This window comes from Cervus canadensis, chromosome 3 (genome assembly GCF_019320065.1).
Source record: "Cervus canadensis isolate Bull #8, Minnesota chromosome 3, ASM1932006v1, whole genome shotgun sequence".
Taxonomy (NCBI): domain Eukaryota; kingdom Metazoa; phylum Chordata; class Mammalia; order Artiodactyla; family Cervidae; genus Cervus; species Cervus canadensis.
The window spans coordinates 7,333,049-7,354,477 of record NC_057388.1 but is presented as its reverse complement, the minus strand read 5'-3'; the positions used below and the strand labels follow the sequence as shown (position 1 = coordinate 7,354,477).

Sequence of the window (21,429 nt, the reverse complement as noted above, 5' to 3'; positions counted from 1 at the left end):
CGTACATCAACCAATGAATGGATAAATAAATTTGATATTAACGTGTTAATCAAGATTTCAGAAATGAAAACCTGATTGAGATAAAGACAAACTCAAGAAGTCCTTGAATTGTGCTCTGTTAGAGCACAAAATGGAAAATGGAGGAAACTTACAAAGGCAGAAACTGCAAGGCCACAGTTAATGACATAAATTGTTTGTCAAGAATTATAGTTTGAACTGGCAAGAAGTAAGCGTGCATGTTGAGCAAGGATGGGTTGGGGTCTGAAATGGCTGTGTAGTTACAAGGGGGGGCTTTGAACCTACAAAGTTGCAGCGGAGGGATGATGTTCTAAACACAGGTGGTAGGGTCACAGAGTTTGACTTAAGAGACAATGCAAAGCCTCAGTGTCTGAAACCAGATCCTCCATGACTGCCTGACATGGCTTTTGTATGGCTGACCTATGATTATATCATTATCATTTCAATTCGTCATCAAGTCATACTGTGGACTATTATTCAGCCATAAAAAAGAATGAAGTACTGATACAGGCTACAGCATGAAAGACCTTCAGGAACATTATATTAAGTGAAAGAAGCCTGCACAAAAAGTCACATATTAATTATTCCATTTATATATAATGTCCAGGCAAATCCTTATAAAGATGTAAACTAGATTAGTGGTTGCTAGCAGTTAGAAGGGTGGAGATTTCAGAGTAACTGCTAATGGGTATGGGACTTCTGCTAAATTTTCTAAAATTTAGCACTGATGGTTCCCAAACTCTGAGAATGTACTAAAAACCACTGAATTTTACACTTATTTAAAAGAGTAAATTTTGTTATGTGAATTGTATCTCGATAAAGTTGTATTAAAAAAAAAAAAGGAAAGACATACACGAGTTTCCAGAATGAAAAAGTGCACCAAAAGAAAATAAAGCTATATCTTGATCAACTTTTTGATTCATCATGAAATTTCAGAACACTGGAAATAAAGAGAAATAAAGAGAAGTGTTTTAACAGAAACAATGGAAACTAGACAATAATGGAGCAATTTCATTGAAATTCTACTGAAATTATTTCTAACCAAGAAACCTATATCTAGCCAAAATGCCAATCAAATGTAAGTGCAGAATAAAGATATTTTCGGAAATGCAATGTCTCAAAAAAAAAGAAAAACAAACACTTCCCCACACTCTTTCCCAGAAAGCTATCAGAAATTGAGTCTGCTCCCAAACAAAACATGGGATGGAAGAAAACGAGCTCCCACCTAATAGTGAGAGGAAGGGCACCCCAGGAAATTAGCGATGAGATACAGCAGGCAGAGACTGGGGACGGTCTTGAAACAAAAAGCGGGAAATTATTAATTTCAGGGACACCAAACCGGTAAAGAATCTGCCTGTAAGGCAGGAGACCCTGGTTTGACTCCTGGGTTGGGAAGATCCCCTGAAGAAGGGAGAGGATACCCACTCCAGTATTCTTGGGCTTCCCTGGTGGCTCAGATGGTAAAGAATCCGCCTGCAATGTGGGACACCTGGGTTTGATCACCGGGTTGGGAAGATCCCCTGGAGAAGGGAACAGCTACCCACTCTAGTATTCTGGCCTGGAGAATTCCATGGACTATATTCCACGGACTGTAGAGTCGATGTGGTCACAAAAGTTGGAAGTGACTGAGTGACTTTCACATAACATACTATAAAAAAGTAATCACAGTATAGTAGTATAAACACAGTGTACTGCATGCCTCAGCTGTAAACAATATTTATATTGACATAATATGTAAATACGGAATTTGTGATCTAATCAAAATTATAATATACCCATATTGAGAGGATGGAAGGTTGGGACAGTGGCAGGATAGGTTCACTTGTTTGAAAGTGGGGGAAAATTTTTTTTTAATTTTAAAAATTTCCATCTTTCACTGTAGGAATCAATGGATGATGCCAAAAGGTGAAAAATTAAGAAGCAGCAATAGAAGAAAGTCTTATTAAGATATTTAGAGAAAAATTTGAAAGAATCAGTTAAAAGAGTTGAAAGTAAAAACAGCTATTTCTCATAACAAACCACAGAATGAAATAGCTCTTTATACATATATGATGAACAATGTGCATAAAAACAACCATCACAGAAACAAACATGAATGACTTAATTCTGGAGTGGTTTTAACTGCCTTTTACCAAAGCACAAAATGTACATTAAACTAAAGTGATGCTAACAAATAAATTTGAAATGTAAGAAATAGTAATCATATGAAAGAAAACCATTCACTATAATGGTCATTATAAAGATATGCATTTATCAAATTACTGATTCTGAAAATTGGTGAGAAGCTGCAGGCACTCCATTTTGTATGATATATAATAATTTATACTTCACTTAGAGATAGATTTGCTAATGATTTTTTTCTCCAATTACTTCATGGTCTATTCAAACATAATGTGAAGGTAATTGGAATTATTGATCATCTTCATCCTGGTCTTGGGTACTTCCATCAGACGGCAATTTCAGTACTTTAGCTAGAACATCTGTCCAGTTTCTTCACCCAAGCTGATCATTATTGTCAGACTTATTGATGCATCTCTCTCCTGCCTCTACCTGCCCCATGACATGTGCATGGGTTTTTTCAAGATTATTACTTCCTTAACTTAGGAAACATGAAAACAATCTCTGTGAGGAAAAAAACAATTACTATGTGAAATATGTTTTTTCCTTTCTAAAGGAATTCTCTTTTATTACTGCTATCTTCTGTATGACTTCCTTCTACCAATGAAGTCTGGTTTTTCAGTCCAGTCTTTCCATATGTCATAGATTATACCAACTTCCCCCCTACATGTGTGTAGTTTAAAGGATGAAACTTGAAATGAGAGTAAGAAAAATAATTCTTAAAGAAGCCATAGTGGCATAGTGTAGTCTCATAAAAGTTGCCTGATTTAGAACCTATTTGCAGGGAAAGAATGAAGACACAGTTGCCCAGAATGGGCTTGTCGACACAGCAGGGCATTAGGGGGACGGACTTGAGAAAGCAGCTGACATGTCTACACCACCATGGGTGAAACAGACTGCTGGGGGGGAGCTGCTCCATAACACAGGGACCCACGCTGGAGCTCTGTGACGACCTAGAGGGGTGGATTGGGGTGGGTGCGAGGGAGGCTCTAGAGGGAGGGGATATATATATATATAGTTATGACTGATTCACAGCGTGGTATGGCAGAAACCCAATACAACACTGTAAAGCAATTATCCTCCAATTAAAAATGGATGGAAGCACCATCTATAGAGGAAGGTACTCAAAAATTGTGTATCTTTGTAAATAAGCAGGTATTTACTATCACAATAGTTAAGCATCAGACACAGTTCCATCTTAAATCCTATAGGTTAAAATACTGAACTATCATTAAGACCTCCTAATAAATGGATGGCAACCATATGAAATAAAACTAGAACACAGAGAAGATAGGCATGAGGTAAACAGAAAAAAATAAACTAAAATCTCAGCACCCGATGTGATAAGGAACTAACGACACATTTGAAAATGGCTAAAGGAGACCCTGAGGGCTTCCCTGGTAGCTCAGCTGGCAAAGAATCCGCCGGCAGTGCAGGAGACCCTGGTCTGATTCTTGAGTTGGGACGTTCCCCTGGAGAAGGGATAGTGTATCCACTCCAGTATTCATGGGCTTCCCTGGTGGTGCAGTTGGTAAAGAAGCCACCTGCACTGCGGGAGACCTGGGTTCGATCCCTGGGTTGGGAAGATCTCCTGGAGAAGGGCATGGTAACCCACTCCAGTATTCGTGCCAGGAGAATCCCTAAGCACAGAGGAGCCTGGCGGGCTACAGTCCACAGAGTCCCAAAGAGCCGGACACGCCTGAGCGACTGGCAGTTCAGCACAGCACAGAGACCATGACTCCCTATGAGATGAGAAAAGGCCGTCAGGGAAGAGGATAGAAGAGAAGAGAATGGACTCTGTCCTACCCATTAGACAAATGGAACATTCCCAACAGAGCAATGGTGGAAAGCTGGCTTGTTTCCTTTTCATTTCTTTAACTTATCCTTACGGTTCAGAATAGTTGTATATTACGCTATGTGCACGCTCTGTCATCCACAATGTTTACATCTGTCACGTGCAGTAATTGGTTCTGCATGGCAACTCACCCTTTCAGAATGTAAGACCATACTACTATGCTACATAACTAGTTCTCCGTACATGAAACTGAATCATCCTTGAAAGTTTTCCAACAAAGAAAAGTCCATGGGTCAAGTCATCTTCCTACTGTTGTCACTAAAACACAAATATGTTCTAGTCCACGACACATGAAGATCTGGAACAGTGACTGAGAACTCCAATGGCATGTGGAGATCATCTGAGATCACAGATATTATCTGAGATCACCAGATTTCAACCTCTTAAGCAAGGGAAGATTTCAACCTCTTAAGCAAGGGCTGTACAATGTTCTGTGTATAATGCTCTGTGATGACCTAGAGAGGAGACATGGGGATGGTGGGAGGGATGCTGGAGAGGGAGAGGATATATGCATACTTATGGCTGACTTATGTTGTTTTATGGCAGAAGCCAATACAACATTGTAAAGCAATTATTCTCCAATTGAAAATTTTCTTAAAAGTAAGGGCTATATATTTATATCCCTAGTGTTTAAGGACAGTCCCTGGCACAGAGAAGACAGTCTATATGTGTGGGTGGGGGGGGAAACTGAATTATTAAGTGAAAGTTCATAGCAAATTGTGTTTCTGCTTCCAAAAAATATGGCAAATGGGATGAGTTTAAACAGCAATGTAAAAATCTGGGGCGGTCCTTTGCGATGTAAACTTGGAGTTAGCCAGATTCCCACTCAACACAGGACATGACAGGGTGCAGCCGCTGGACAGGGCATGCGTGGAGACCGAGCATCTAAGTATGAATTTCCTCATCTGCACAACAGAGGACCCCCACTTCATGGTGTCAGTTGGAACTGTATGAAATAACGCGTCTAAGTGACATATTTCAAACCCTTGCATAAACTACAGGTTAGGAACCCTCCCTACAATATCTGATGTAAATCCATTTATCCTCTACTGATGCTTTTATTGATAAGGTGTTCATTACACTTCAAGGCACTGAGTTTAGATTTGTAACACAAAGCATTTGAACAGTCTTCCCAGGATTAAGCCACAACTAGCCTCTCCAGAACCCTCACATTTGGCTTTCTTATCCTATCTGGAATATTTATGTTCCCTTTTCTCTACTCTCCCCAATATGGCCTCAATTCTCCTGAATCCTGGCATCTTTACTGGCTCCGTGTTGCATCTGTTCATAAAGCCCTCCTCAATGCACTCTCCTGTCCGCTTCAGTTCTTTGAACCCAAGAAATGACTAGACTTCTTTCACATGAACTGCTTTTAGCCTTATTTTTCTGTATTAGGGTGGGCTGCCTTTTTTTTTTTTAATCAAATACACTGTTTTACTTATCCCCACAGCAATTCACCTTGTAGGTTCAACTTATCATTTCATCAGATCTTTTTTGAGCCCTGATTCCATCATCCAAGTGTTAATTATGGCTCCCAGCGACAACACATATGCAATAGGTCAAGCACATCATCTCAGTGTCTTGATCTGAGTCATTAATAAAAATATCAAATAGGACAAGGCCAAGGACAACGCCCTCCAGCATACCCCAATAGACTTCTCTCCATCCTGATGTCAATTCATTAATCAATTGGCTTTGGGTGAAGTTGTTCAACCAGAATAAACTGAAAGAATAATCTTTGAACAGTTGAGTTTCAATGTTAATGTTTATAAGGATCTCATGAGAGTCCCTGTCACAATCTTGGCTGAAATCAGGGAGTAACAATGTTCCTTACTGTTGATAAAAGGTAAAAATTAGACTTGAATGTCTAAAAATTTATTTTTGCATTTCACTAATGTTCTATAGTAAGCTTATAGGTTTGTTTCCCACCACCTTTTAAAAAGCTCATCTCCATTCTTGATGATTTCTCAAAGATTATATGCAATAGTATTTTTTTCACATTCTAGATGTCATTTATCTGGGACCACATAGTGGAGTTATTGAAATGGATGTTTATGAGTAGGTTTTTTTTTTTTTTTTGAGGGAGAGAGGTTGGGAAGAGCAGGGAACTTAAGTCCTATATCTGAAAATATTCACACTATTGAGAAAACCCTCCGCTTCATTAATTTTGATGGGAGGCAAGAGCTCCCTGTCATGACAAAAGTCGAAAGGCCAGACACTTTCTAAGGGGCCTGTGCAGTCTCTGGCCCCTTAGAGTTGCTGGCCCTTCCTGCTTCAAATGTCACTTATTCATTCACACAAGAACTACTGCCTAAGCACCTATTATGTGCCACTCTGCCAGGCACTGGAGAGGCAGTCTCCGCTCTCGTAAAACCCCAGTCTATCTAGCTATTTCAGCTGAAACAGCTTTATCTGAGTTCACCAAAAAAAAAAAAAAAAATCCCCTTCCTTCCTGGCATTCCTTTTCAATATCCACTGCTGGTGTTCCTCATCACTTTGATGCCTTAATGTTATGCTGAAAGTTGAAGTGCCCCAGTGCGCAGTCCATGAACCTCTCTTCTGCATTCTATGTCCATTTGCTCATAGAGTTTAGTTACTGACTGCTGGACAAGAAACTAACCGAAAGTTTAGTGGCTGACATCAACAACCAGTAAATTACTTCTAATGACTCTTCGATCAAAATTCAGAAAAGGCAGAGTGGGGGACAAACCATGTTGGTTCCACACCATGTCCATGAGACTGGAATCTGCCCTTTATCCCCACCCAAGAAGCACGACGGCTCACTGGGCAAATGGCTTGGCTGGGGTCTACGTCTCGGGTCGGACCTCACACTGTCTTCTGAGTTCTCAGTTCTCCTCCACACAGTCAAGGGCCTCTTCTCACGGTCTCCCCAGCAGAGCAACTGGAATCCTAACACGGCTGACCCGGTGCTCAACGGTGCAAAGAAGCTGTCAGGACCACAGCGGGCACTGTGTCCCTTCCACCATGTTGCTTTACTGGTTAGAGCAAGTCACAAGCCCAGCCTAATCATAAGGGGCAGGGAGCACCCAAAGGTGTGAGCATGCAAAGGCAAGGTTCATTTAGCGCCAACAAGGTAGCAATGACCACGCCTGGGGATCTCATCTAATCCACGTGTTAAATATCATTTATAACGCAGACAACTTACAAATCTCTACCTGGGATCTCTCTCCTACTTTCCAGACCCATATACCCAATAGCCCTGTGACCTCTCCACTTGCACATTGAATAAGCATCTCAAACTGAGGCCAGTAAAGGCTGAGTGGCATCCTCCTGCAGTCTGCCTTGCGTCTCCTCATAGCAGCTCCACTATTACAGCCATTTCAGCTTTAAACAAGGTTGAGCGAAGAGGAATTAATGCTTTCAAACTATGGTGCTGAAGAAAACTCTTGAGTGTCCCTTGGACAGCAAGGACATCAAACCAGTCAATTCTAAAGGAAATCAACCCTGAATATTCATTGGAAGGTCTGATGCTGAAACTGAAGCTCTAGTACTTTGGCCACCTGATGTGGGTCAGTGAAGAACTGACCCCTTAGAATGCTGGGAAAGATTGAAGGCAGGAGGAGAAGGGGACGACAGAGGATGAGATGGTTGGATGGCATCACCAACTCCATGGACATGAGTTTGAGCAAACTGTGGGAGATGATGAAGGACAGGGAAGCCTGGCGTGCTGCAGTCCATGGGGTCGCAAAGAGTCGGACATGACTGAGCAACTGCACAACAGCCAAAATCGTTGGGATCATCCTTGATCTCTTATTAAGAAAGCAGTCAGAGAGGTTCAATTAAAATGAAAGTCAGAGCCAATCCTTTCTCTGCTGAGCACCCTTTTCTGGTTTCCCATCTCATTATGAGCAAAAGCAAAAGTCATCAAAATAAAACACCACAAGAAAACAGATGGCTAATGAGAAGCTACTGTGCAGCCCAGGAAACACTACTCAGTGACCCGTGGTGACCTAAACGGGAAGGAAATCCAAAGAAGAGGGGACACACGTGTAACTGATTCCCTTTGCAGTACAGCAGAAATCAACACAACTTTGCAAAGCAACCATGCTTCAATAAAGTCTTCTTTAAAAAGGCCTGAAGCAATCTGGACCCCGCTGTGTCTTGCATCTTGTCTCACTGCACCATCCTCCTTGCCCGCTTCATCTCAGCCACAGGAACCCTGCTGCTCCTCACACGAGCCTTCTATCTGGAAAGCTCTCGACTAGAACATGTCTTCCTTCTACACCTCCCTTTGTACCTAAAGACCTCTCATCTTCTCGGCAAGGTCTTCCCTGATCACCACCATCTAAAGCTGGACATGCACACGTGTGCACATAAATTGTATCTCACAGGAAAGCAGAAAAATTCTCAACTGCCTTGGGATAGTTTAATCCGGAAATCAGAAGATTGATGGAGAGCTCATTTTTGAGAACAGATGTGGTATAAAATCATGCAAATTAAAGCATTCTTAAATCTTTAGAAATCAAAATGTATGAGGCATAGGAAACAAGTAATTAGGTAAACTGTGTGGCAGGGTGAAAAGACAGAACATAACTTTTCAGCTGCCAGTCCCATATCATAACATAATACATACCTCAGACCATCAATAACACTAGCCAAAAAAGAATGAAATAATGCCTTTTGCAGCAACATGGAAGAACCTAGAGATTATCATACAGAGTGAAGTCAGACAGAGAAGGAAAAATATCATATGACATCCCTTATATGTGGAATCTAAAAAGAAATCATACTAATGAACTTACTTAAAAAACAGAAAAAGACTCACAGACTTAGAGAATGAACTTATCGTTAATGGTGGGGAGAAGAAGGAAGGGGATAGTTAGGGAGTTTGGGATGGACATGTACCCACTACTACATTTAAAGCGTATAACCAACAAGGTCCTACTGTGTAGCAGAGAGAACTCTGCTCAATATTACGTGGCAGCCTGGATGGGAAAGGAGTCTCGGGGAGAATGGATACATGTATAATATATGGCCGAGTCCCTTTGCTGTCCATCTGAAACCATCACAACATCGTTAATCAGCTATACTCTAATACAAAAAAAAAAAAAAAACTAGGAAGATGGTTAATATCAGAAGGCTGCAGGATAAAATGTAGTAATAAAGATCTTTAGGCACTGCGGATGGGTTAAAGCCTTATCTTTTACCCTTTAACCTATCCAGGCGATTCAGTAAGTCTTAATTTCTCTAAGCATTCTTTTTCCTTCTCAGTGAAAAAACTGAACAAAAATACAGGTCTCATGTACTTCACTGGTGGCTCGGTGGTAAAGAATCCGCCTGCAACGCAGGACACACAGGGCACACATGTTCGATTCCTGGGTTGGGAAGATCCTCTGGAGAAGAAAATGGCAACCCACTTCAGTATTCTTGCTTGGGAAATCCCCGTCCATAGGGGTGCAAAGTGTTGGATAAGCCGGAGCATGAGCACTTGAAAGATGGAATCTAATGGAATAACATTTATGAGAGAGTGCTTTTAATAATGTAAAACACTATAAAAAAATACCTTATGAGGAAAAAAAAATGTGATTATTGGTGACTCATAAATCACTTTATATGACCTTTGGCAACATAGTTTTTTTTTTTTTTAATGTGGAATACAGAGTTTTCTTTTACATAATGGTGCATATTAGTTTGAAATTTTTCACAGTAGAAGAAATAAAATGATTGCTCCAAAGAATAATTATGATTAGTTATAAGCCTGCTGGTTTTCTTCTTGTACATAATTATTAAATAGGTAATGAAAAATGCTGCTACACATACTTTGCTCTCATGCAATTTAAAATAGAACAGAACGGTTGTACACTTTAACTAATGGTAATATTTATTTACATAATCATGTTTACTAATTTATTGATATTATTTCCACTTACAGAGTCTGTTTTAGATTTTTTAGCATGGTGTTAAGCAGGGCAACGTGGCACTTACTTGTCTTTGGCAAAAAAATAAAAACTACATTGCTTAACTTCCTGATTTAGTATAAAAAATAGTAGCATTTTCACATTTTCTGTATTTCTCTTCCATGTTTCAAACCTATGCAGAGAAAAAACATGGCTATAATAATATTTTAGACCATTATGAAACCACATACCTTTCCAAGCTAATAAGAGTCACTGCTTGGTCAACAACTGGAAGAAGGACGGACCAACAGGGGACCCACAGGCTACACAAGAGTCATGAGCAGTGTGGGTGGCAGATGTCCAAGTGGATGTCAACCCTGCAGCTTGCAGATCCCTATATCTAAACATTTTTAAAGTGTGTAAGAATGTAAATTTCAGATGTTTGAGGAGTTCTACCCAAACTCTGAGACAGCCTACAGTAATAATCTCCTATTATCCACTGAATCACTTTTTTTTTTTTTTAATGACCTTGTTTCCTAGTTCAGTTCAGTTCAGTTGCTTAGTTGTGTCCAACTCTGTGCGACCCCATGGACCGCAGCATACCAGGCCTCCCTGTCCATCGCCAACTCCCAGGGTTTACTCAAACCCATGTCTGTTGAGTCGGTGATGCCATCCAACCATCTCATCCTCTGTCGTCCCCTTCTCCTCCTGCCCCAATCCCTCCCAGCATCAGGGTCTTTTCCAATGAGTCAGTTCTTCACATCAGGTGGCCAAAGTACTGAAGTTTCAGCTTCAGCATCAGTCCTTCCAATGAACACTCAGGACTGATCTTTAGGATGGACTGGTTGGATCTCCTGGCAGTCCAAGGGACTCTCAAGAGTCTTCTCCAACACCACACTTCAAAAGCATCAATTCTTTGGCGCTCAGCTTCCTTTATAGTCCAACTCTCACATCCATACATGACCACTGGAAAAACCATAGCCTTGACTAGATGGACCTTTATTGGCAAAGTAATGTCTCTGCTTTTTAATATGCTGTCTAGGTTGGTCATAACTTTTCTTCCAAGGAGCAAGCATCTTTTAATTTCATGGCTGCAGTCACCATCTGCAGTGATTCTGCCTTTACTAAGTTTGTTACAATATTGCTTCTTAGTTGTGCTGTGGTTCTTTTGGGCTCAAGGCATGTGGGACCTCAGCTCTCCTACCAGGGATCGAACCCACAGCCCCTGCATTGGAAGGCAGAGTATTAACCACTGGACCACCAGGGAAGTCCCAGAATCACATTAAGAGTGACCTCCAAAGTCATTTCCTTGAATATTCTTTCACATCCCTAACTTTTCATCACTTATTTAATTATCCTGGCCTTGAGCAGACTTTATTGCAACCTAAAATGTCATTCATGGGACTTTTAATACAAAGCAGCCAGGCTTAGAGCTCTTTTTTAAAAGCACAAAACACAACTAGATACAGTGTGCACACTACCATAAATAAGAAACTTTTACAACTGTGGAACAAATTCCACAGGTACCTCCAAAAAACCCTTGATAACTTAGCTAATAAAGCCCAAAGGAAAGACCCAATAATAACTAATGAATCTTAAATTATGTTACTTTCCCTGCATATCTAGGTTTTAATGGTATGAGGTGTGGATTTTCTTACACTGTTTAACATACTTGGTCTAATCCCTCAAAAAAGATACTGTTAATTACATGGAACTACAAAATCAACATCTTTTAGAAAATAACTTTGATGTTAACAATTTTTAAATGTGGCTATGTCATCATTAAGTTTGGGAAAGTGCAGATTAAAATGTTTGATATTGATTTTGAAAGTGAAAGTCACTCAGTTGTCTCTGACTCTTTATGACCCCATGGACTATACAGTTCATGGAATTCTCCAGGCCAGAATACTGGAGTGGGGAGCCTTTCCCTTTTCCAGGGGATCTTCCCAACCCAGGGACTGAAGCCAGGTCTCCCACATTGCAGGTGGATTCTTTACCAGCTGAGCCACAAGGGAAGCCCAAGAATACTGAGGTGGTTAGCCCATCCCTTCTCCAGGGGATCTTCCCACCCAGGAATCAAACTGGAGTCTCCTGCACTGCAGGCGGATTCTTTACCAACTGAGATATCAGGGAAAAGTGAAAGTGAAAGTCACTCAGTTGTGTCCAACTCTTTGTGTCCCCATGGACTAAATAGTCCTGGAACTCTCCAGGCCAGAAACTTGGAGTGGGTAGCCTTTCCCTTCTCTAGGGGATCTTCCCAACCCAGGGATCAAACTTAGGTCTCCTGTATTGCAGGCAGGTTCTTTACCAGCTGAGGCACAAGGGAAGCCTGATCTTGATTTGAAAGTGAAGTCGTTCAGTCGCGTCCAACTCTTTGCGACCCCGTGGACTGTAGCCTACCAGGCTCCTCTGTCTATGGGATTCTCCGAGCAATAATACTGGAGTGGGTTGCCATTTCCTTTTCCAGGGGATCTTCCTGATCCTGGTTGGGTTTTCAGCGAGTCTACAAGACTTATTTAAACTGTAAAGCAGGTTGACCATATTTGGGATTTAAATACAGTTATATCTTAAGTGCAGAAAAAGGACGAGTTGTAGAAAGAAAAAAGAAAGTTTCCTTTCTTCCTTCTGACAAAAGGCTCAACCTAAGTAAAGTGGAACATAAACAGGAGATACAATATTGCCACTAGGATTCAAAGTGAGATGGATCTGAGTCTATCTTTCATGCTGCAAAATCCTAAAAAGCATTTCATCTCCCAAATCCTTAGGTTTCTCCTTTGCAAAGTGGCAGTAGTCACAGATTCATAAGACTATTGAGAACATCAAAAGTGAAAATGAATGTAAAACCCCCAGCATCAAACTCACTACACTTTCATTGCTGGTTTTCAGTACTGTGTCATACTGGTCTTAAACATTATTTCACCTCCCTTCTGATCCTTCACTCATCATCTAAAATCTGCAAGCACCCTCCTGTCTCCTGCTCTACATCCCTCCACTAGATCTGCTCTAATTCCTGTGGCAAGCCACGCTTTGAAATTTCTATCACCTTTCCACTGCTATGCAAGAGAAGAGAATTTATTTCTGCTAGATACTGTGAGGAAAGCAATCTGATTAAATTAATTCATTAATGTATGTAAGAATCTTAATTTTCCATTGGCATATGTTAAAAAAAACAAGCGATGAAGAAACAGTGTAGGAAAACAAACGCTTTAGGAAACACTCAGGAAGTTATTTCTGTATTAGGCAACTGTCACTGAGTCAGGTTAAAACTGTCAAGGAGTCTACACCTTCCTACTCTAACCTGGAAAACTCTTCTGAGGAATTTCTACAGCACAGAGCTCTTCTCCTCCCTGACCCCTGTCCCAGGCTCCCCAACTCTGATTTCAGACATTCAATGGAACCTTTTACTTAGAATCAACAAAAGCCAAACAAACCACAGTTGTAGCAACAAGAAGTACTAACTTCATCAGAGAGGGCAAAAGGACAGGAGATGAAGTGAATAGAAAATAACAAAGAAAGAAAGGCAGTGAAGAGAAAGGCAAAGAACGCTGGGAATATAAAGAAATAAAGGTGGAACAGGGAACCAGAGATGAGGCAAGGAGGGCAGTCGTAAGAAATGAATGACATGAGTGTGCCCATTCTCTAAAAGAGAACAGGGAAATCTACGTCTTAGCTGCCCCAGAGGAGTTAGGTGTCAACTTGAAACATATTCACAGCCTAAAAGTTGATAGCTATGTTTCATTTGGCAGGAATTTTTTGGATTTCAAGCCTGGGTGACAGCATCTCAAGTGAACCTGATAACTGCTTCAAAGAGGCGAGAGGAGGAGCCAGGTTATATAGAAATTTTGCAACAAGGGGCAGGAAGTCTGAACATCAAAAGACCATTGTTAATTAAAGAAAAGCAGACATCTCCAGCTAAGGAGTTGAGCGCTTTTCTATGTATGTATTATAACACGCTCAGTCGCTGAGTCGTGTCTGAATCTTTGTGATCCCATGGACTGTAGCCGGCCCACTAGGCTTCTCTGCCCATGGAATTTTCCAGGCAAGAACACTGGAGTGGGTTGCCATTTCCTCCTCCAGGGGATCTTCCAGACCCAGGAATTGAACCCAAGTCTCCCACATTGCAGGTATATTCTTTGCCACTGAGCCACCAGTATGGCATGACGCAAGAGTCAGAGCTCCCTGAAATCATGCCAGGTTCCTCTGTTTTTCACATCCTGAGCCGTCTGAGGGCTCACTGGAGGGCACGGCTGCAATCTGATGGCTGCTAGATGGCAGGCAAATCCCATTTCTCAAAGGCATGAAATGCCCACAGAGTACTGCATGGGTACATGCTATTATGTGACTTATTGAAGAGGACCTGGCATGTCTCCACAAGAACTGAGACCAAGGAAAATTTCACTCACACAAAGAAGAATGATTTTAACAGTCAATCATAATCAGTTGACAAATACTGCAGGACAGTGCATTTACTTCCTTTTATATGGCAATTTCCACAGAATATAAAAGCATCAAATGACTGTGTGCTTCAATGGGCATATTTTTAGCCTCACAAATATATTTCATTTTCTTTTAAGATTTGAAAGACCCAATTTCACATTATTTTTGTTCATTACTCTATCAACGTTACTGATTTTAGGGACCAAACTAATTTTTCTTCTTCTCCATTAAATTATCCAATTTGGGGGGATGGAACAAGTATCTTTTTGAAACCTCTTTTTATAAGTTACTGAAGTATACTAAGAAAAAAATTTGGATTTAACTGAAATACTGCAACTAGACATACCGGAAAATATGGAACAAAAATTCCAATTTTAAATCAGCTGAATATATTATTGACACCCAAATCATCAATTAAACAAAAGAAATTATACTTGCATTGATGTTTGAATCTGCATCCATTCTTGGTAGCATGTAATATATGCAACTGCTCAGTTCTAGCTGTCCTTGTAGCCACATTACCATATTATTCAAATGTATCCATCATTTACATGTAAATAGACAAGATGAATGGCTTTTTCATAAGACAACAATTTTCAAATGACAAACAGACTTAGGCAGACATTAGCAAGATAAAAATGTTGTAAATATTCATTCTATTATATATATTTTTAAGGAATGGACACTATTTCAATTTTTTTTAAAGTAGTGTGGTAATTACAAAATGGGATCTTAATATAGTCACAATACCAACAGCTACTCTTCTCAATAAAAGTCTCCACCAAAGTCATTTGTATCTTATAAATTACATGTTCTCAGATGCATCTGTGAAAATTGGGATGTTAATTATCATGGTTACATTTCATGATTCCACAGTTAAATGCTGAAGTGGTTCTACACAAATACCATATGTTTTTCTAAGAGAAACGGAGAAAGATTAATTATGAGTTCAAGCCCAAGTCTCAACACAATAAGATCATTACACTGTGTGCTATGCAAATTGGAAGTTTTAATTAATAGCTAAAATACTAACCAAGGGGAAAAACTGTGACATCTAAATTGTAAGTATCAGCCTTTTCTCTAAAAAAATCACCCAAATAAGGATGTTTTTCTGAAACCAAGTTATAAATCCAAAGGAGAAAACATTTTTGTTGTCTGTGAACTTCCTCTGATGGAGTGATCACCATCATGTTGTTTTATACTACTTGATAAACCTGAAATTTAGAAAGTGTACTAGTAACAAACAGGTTATAACAGACAATATAGCTAAGGACACTTCAACTGAACATTTTTTCTGGATTTTTCTTTAAAACGCATTCCATTCAAAATTATGCAAAATAAGTCCATGTACTCAGATAAAATAACTTCAGTATAGCTACCTAAAGACAAAACTCTATGATAATACTATAAGAATTTTGTTCATAATTATAAAATCTGAATTCTCATCTTACTCACCACATATTCAAACACAAGTGTCAGTGTCTCCTTGGTGTGGATGATGTCATGAAGTAGCACTATGTTAGCATGTTTTAGTCCTTTTAACAGAGAAGCTATAAGATAAAGTGAACAAAGAGATAAGTTATTACGGGTAACAACCAACTGATAAGCTTCTTTTATTGTATTGGTACATTATCAGATGAAATATACCTATTTTCCCACTTTCTATGCCAATATATGGCTTATCTCCATATGTATGAAATATATATTCTGCTGATGTTGAATGGAGGTTTCTGTAAGTGTCAATTACAGCCTGTTGGTTGATGCTGTCATTGAATTCTTCATCATATCTGCTAGTTCTCTGGAGAGTGGTTCTTTCAATGACTAAGTGAGGGATGGTGACATCCTCAACTGTAACTGGGGTCTGTCAATTTCTTATTTGAATTCTTCTGGTTTTGGCTTTGTGTGCTTTGAAGCTGTAGTCTGCTACATGTAACACTTAAGATTGCTGCATTCTGTGAATCAAGCCCTTTTATCAATACATAATGCATCTCTTTGTCCCTGGTAATTTTCTTCACTCTGAAGTGTTCTGTCTCATATTAATATTGCCACTTCAGCTTGATTTTGATTAGTATTCATATGTTGTATCTTTTATATATAATTTTTTTCTTTTGGCCTATACCAGTGACCATTCAGGTAGAACATTCAAAGAACAGAAGCTTCTTCTATCATTGTTAATTATTTTAGTAACACTGTGTCTTCAATTTTGGTTTTTGGTATATACCCTAAGGAGAAAAAAGAAACACAGAACACATGTTTTACATGTGTTCTATCAGGAGCTTGTAATTGCTTATATATTCATCAAGAATTTATTGAGAACCTAGTTACTGACACTGATGGCCCTGGAAAAACCGCAAACCCTTGATACTCAATAATATTGCAAGCCCACCTCTTTATAAGGGGATTTATAACACCAAATGTGAACCCTAATGTAAACTCTGGACTTTGGGTGATTATCAGGTGTCAAGGTAGGTTCATTTATCGTAACAAATGTACAACTCTGGTGAGAGATGCCGACAGTAGGGAGGGTTGGGGTGGGAGGCAGGGAAGAAATCACATGAAAACACTCTGTAGTTTCCACTCAATTTTGCTTTGACCTTAAAGCTGCTCTAGAAGAATAGTCTATTTTAAAAAATAAAAAGATATACCTATGTTTTAACATACTAAAAGAAAGAACAAATCTAGATTATCTAATATTTTACTCAAATAAAGTGATGTTTTAGATATGGAGTCATCATGCGAAAAAAGGCTGTATAGGACAGTCCCCAGAGAAGAGAGAGAGAGAACATAGAGACTGGTACATTCTCGGATGATCCCAATGAATGCAAGCTCCTGCTGCTAGTTATTGTCCCCTTCAATTTCCACTGTCTTTATCAGGCAAACCTACTGCAGGACTATAATGTATCTTTAATCCCAAGATATACTTCAATAAGTACCTAATTGGCTCAAAGAAGGCCATTCAGACTGAGAATTCCCTGGTGTGGCTGGCTCCAACACCAGAAGACAACGAAGAAGTATGTTTCCTCTGAAACCACATTGGCAGCTTCATGCGCTGCCCGGGGCCAGGGAAGTCTAAGCTATCCCAGGGAAGTCCTACAAAAAAGTAAAAGCGCTTCGGACTTCTCTGGTAGCTCAGTGGTAAACAATCTTCCTGCCAACACAGAGGACCCAAGTTCAGTTCCTGACCCAGGAAGGTTTCACAAGCAGCAGAGAAACTAGGTCCAGGGCCACAACCACTTCCACCGTGGGAAGCTGGAGAGTAGACCCCACTCGCCACAACAGGAGACAGCCCGCGCACAGCAGCGAAGACCCGGGGCTCCCAAAAATAAATAGATAAAGTACATACATGGAATATTTACAGATTTATCAGAGCTTTGTAAGATTAGCACTCACGACGAAACACTTACCCAAAATAACAATAACATTACAGCACGCAAACTTTGAATAAGCACCACAAAGATGTATGACAGAGTTTAGTATTGTTAATTCCAGTAATTTACAATCTTCTCTCTTTTAATTATTCAAATATTTAATTATGCAACCATCAGCCTCAAACAACTGAAGTGTATTACACGGCTAATTTCCAGGCATTCATCATTAATCTGGGGACCAGCTTCACATGCGCTCATTTTAAAAATGACACTTGGCCCCACATTAGCCTTCCAAGACAGACTCATCCTCAGAGATCAAGATTTCAAACCATGGCCAGGCACAGTACTTCACACCTACACTGTGTGGGAATATGCACAGGTGAAATGAATTAAGGACCTAATGGGTATCACGCTTATGAAAGGAACCTAGCATTGTGAGGCAAGGTTTGGAAAGATACGTATCATTTGTAATTTTGTCCGATTTCATTTTTCAAGTTATCCCCTCAGTTTGTCAAGCACTGATCCATCCTTATCAGCAAGACCTCCAAAAAGGTACTGAAGCTAACAATCCATGGACTATCCATGCTCTAAGAATCCTTTGCCTAGGAATTTTGTTGTTGCTTTTATTATTATGATTATTACTTTTCTCCCACTATTGCCTTGCTTCTCTGACCATTTAGACCTAAATTGTTTCCCATTTCTCAAAGTAACGACTTCACGCCCATCATGTCCCATTGTGTTTTTCCTACAATTTCAGTAAAATCAAATCTCTGCCATCATTCATCCTGTGAAAAAAACATCTTTTCTTAACTGTGACCAATGTTATATAAAAAAAGGCCATGCCCTTTTTCTCTTTTTTTTGGCTGTGCCCCACGGCATGTAGGATCTTAGTTCCCCAACCTGGGATTGAACCCATGACCCCTGCATTAGAAGCAGAGTCCTAACCACTGAAAAACGAGGGAAGTCCCTGTCATTTCATTTTTTTTAAACATGGTTTTTTTTTTTAACCATTTCTACAGAAACGCTCAAAGCCTCCACATTTCAATGTATTAACTCTCAATTATAGATTTTAGACTTCTAGCTATATTTACATACACTTTAAAAAACACACTATCGGTTAAATAATGACCAAGAACTGTTGGAAAGCAAACCCTTTTTCTTTTGAGATTAACATAATGAATTCATATTTGGAAAAGGATAAGCCATTAATTTCAAAACTGATGGCAGAAAAATGGCATTGAAGGGCACAAAACCATCCACAGTATCTACCAACATGCGGGTAGGTGACAGACCTGACTAACTTGAAAGCTGCCAACACAAGAGTCTCTGCTCCAAGCCAGGTGCCAGATACTGCCATCCTGCTGTTACCAAGGCGAGGAAGTCTCCTGGCTGCCAAGGGGGTGCGGGGATTAACACCTACAAGTCCTAGGGCCACTCTGTCTCCCTTTTCAAGACAAACACTGTCAAAATAATACTCCATGTAATCCTAACAATATCTCAAAAAAACCACATGTTATTTTCTCATCGTTTACATACAAAACAAATCCTGTAACACTGGCTTTAATAATCACAGCACACTTGGTTTCCTGCAAGTTTTAAGCAAACATATGGCAAACATTTTAAATTCATTTCACCAGTGAGGCTTGGAAAGGTACGATTCTACATGACAGAAAGGACCTGTACTTAAGGTTGAGGGTAAAATTTCTAACAATCATTTTGGGGCCGTGTCGAAACGATACAAAAGCAGAAAAACACGTTGCTCGTAAAGACAACTACAAAGTCTTGGCAGGACAGCAGGACACGGAGAGCCATCCCTTAGTGCGGGAACAAGTTTCAGACACCCACTCGTCCACCATGTACAAACCTCAACCTTCCACTTTCAGAATAAACATCCTAGGTTTCCACTCTGAGATGAAACAGATACATTTTTACCGAAACATCAACCTCATCATGATTAAAATAAATTACAAGTTATCGAAAAATTCAGAGCATGTTCATTTTAATCAGATTTTCACTGAAGGGGTTATTTTAAAAAGCAGTGTTAACAAAGAAATGACAAATAGAACCTTTCTTTACTATGTCAAATAGTCTTCTAGGTCATTATTTGACATCTTATCACTAGAAAAGGAGAGATCACAAATAAATACACTCCAAGCTTGCTCACTCCCCCTTTAGCCTCTGGAAGAAAGTTCACATCCTCCCCTCATCATTTTTACCTGTTCCCTTTCTGTGTCAACCCCAGAGGTGTGGGCTGCAGGTGCTGCTACCTGATTTTTCCAGAAAACAAAGATGATTACCTATTATTACCCAAGAAAGCAGCCATATTTCAAACTACAACCACAACAGACATAGACATTTTTTTCAAGCCCACAGGTAGATAGCTCTGCATTTGTTAGTTGCTCAGTTGTGTCCAACTCTTTGCGACCCCATGGACTGAAGCCCTCCAAGGCGCCTCTGTCCATGGGATTTTCTAGGCAAGAATTAACTAGAGTGGGTAGCCTTTCCCTTCTGCAGGGGACCTTCCTGACCCAGGGAACAAACCCAGGTCTCCTGCATTAGCAGGCAGGTTATTTTCCATCTAAGCTATCAGGGAAACCCAGATACATCTAAAGCTGTTGATATTCACCTTATACTAGAAATAGTATATTTCCTTCCTTTAGCTACTTCATTATTTTTTTAATTGAAGTATAGCTAATTTACAATAGTGTGTTAGTTTCAAGTGTACGGCAAAGTGATTCAGGTGTACACACACACACACACACACACACACAAATACACATTCTTTTTCAGATTCTTTTCCATCATATGTTATTAACAAGATACTGACTATAGTTTCTGGTGCTATGTAGCAGTTCTTGTTGTTTACCTATTTAATATATAGTACTGTGTATATGTTAATCACAAACTCCTAATTTATCTATTCACATATATTCTGCGAGAAGTTCTCACTTACTTGCTACTGGATTCTGAATATTTTGAGAGCAAAAATACTCTGAATGGGAAAAACTTAAGGGCAAATAAGAACAACAAGATAAACACAGAGAAAGACAAAAGTGCTTGTCTGTCTGTGTCTGTGATGAGGTGATCTCAACCGAGAAAGGAACTCACGCCTTCCCTGAAGACCAGCGTGCAGGTCCAGGGTAACTTGTGCACGGTTCCAGAAGGCGTGCTCCCCACTGTGGCTGCATATAAGGAGAAATACCGTAGTCCTGCTCAGTTCTGAATCTTCCCCTAAATGAGATCTGATCTAAAACACACACACACACACACACAAACCATAAACTAAGAAGTAAAAAAGTGAATCAGGTTAAAAAAAAAAAATTGTATTTTTCACTTCATGGTTACCTTTTTTACTTTTATACACATATATACCAAATCTGAGCTTCCCTGGTAGCTCAACTGGTAACGAATCTGCCTGCAATGCAGGAGGCCCCAGTTGGATTCCTGGGTCGGGAAGATCCCCTGGAGAAGGGACAGGCTACCCACTCCAGTATTCTTGGTCTTCGCTGGTGGCTCAGATGGTAAAGAATCTGCCTGCAATGCGGGACATCTGGGTTCAGTCCCTGGGTCAGGAAGATCCCCTGGAAGAGGGAGTGGCAACGCACTCGAGCATTCTCGCTTGGAGAATCCCCACGGACAGGGCAGCCTGGCAGGCTGCAGCCCACGGGGCTGCCAAGAGTCTGACAGGGCTCCGCGACTGAGCAGAGCACACACCAAACCTACATGAAACAGTCCCCTCTTTGTTCTGGGGAGAGGCATCACAGCTAACCCAGAC

The 21,429-nt window shown here is 40.1% G+C and overlaps 1 protein-coding gene across 1 annotated transcript in view; it reads right to left on the bottom strand.

Annotated features, from left to right (window-relative positions):
- CDK14 (cyclin dependent kinase 14) overlaps positions 1–21,429 on the bottom strand; it is a 660,346-nt gene that overhangs the window by 388,590 nt on the left and 250,327 nt on the right. Inside the window, exon 6 of the mRNA XM_043462555.1 lies at positions 15,742–15,836. Coding sequence (XP_043318490.1) covers positions 15,742–15,836 — 95 coding nt within the window. The remainder of the gene's footprint in view (positions 1–15,741; positions 15,837–21,429) is intronic.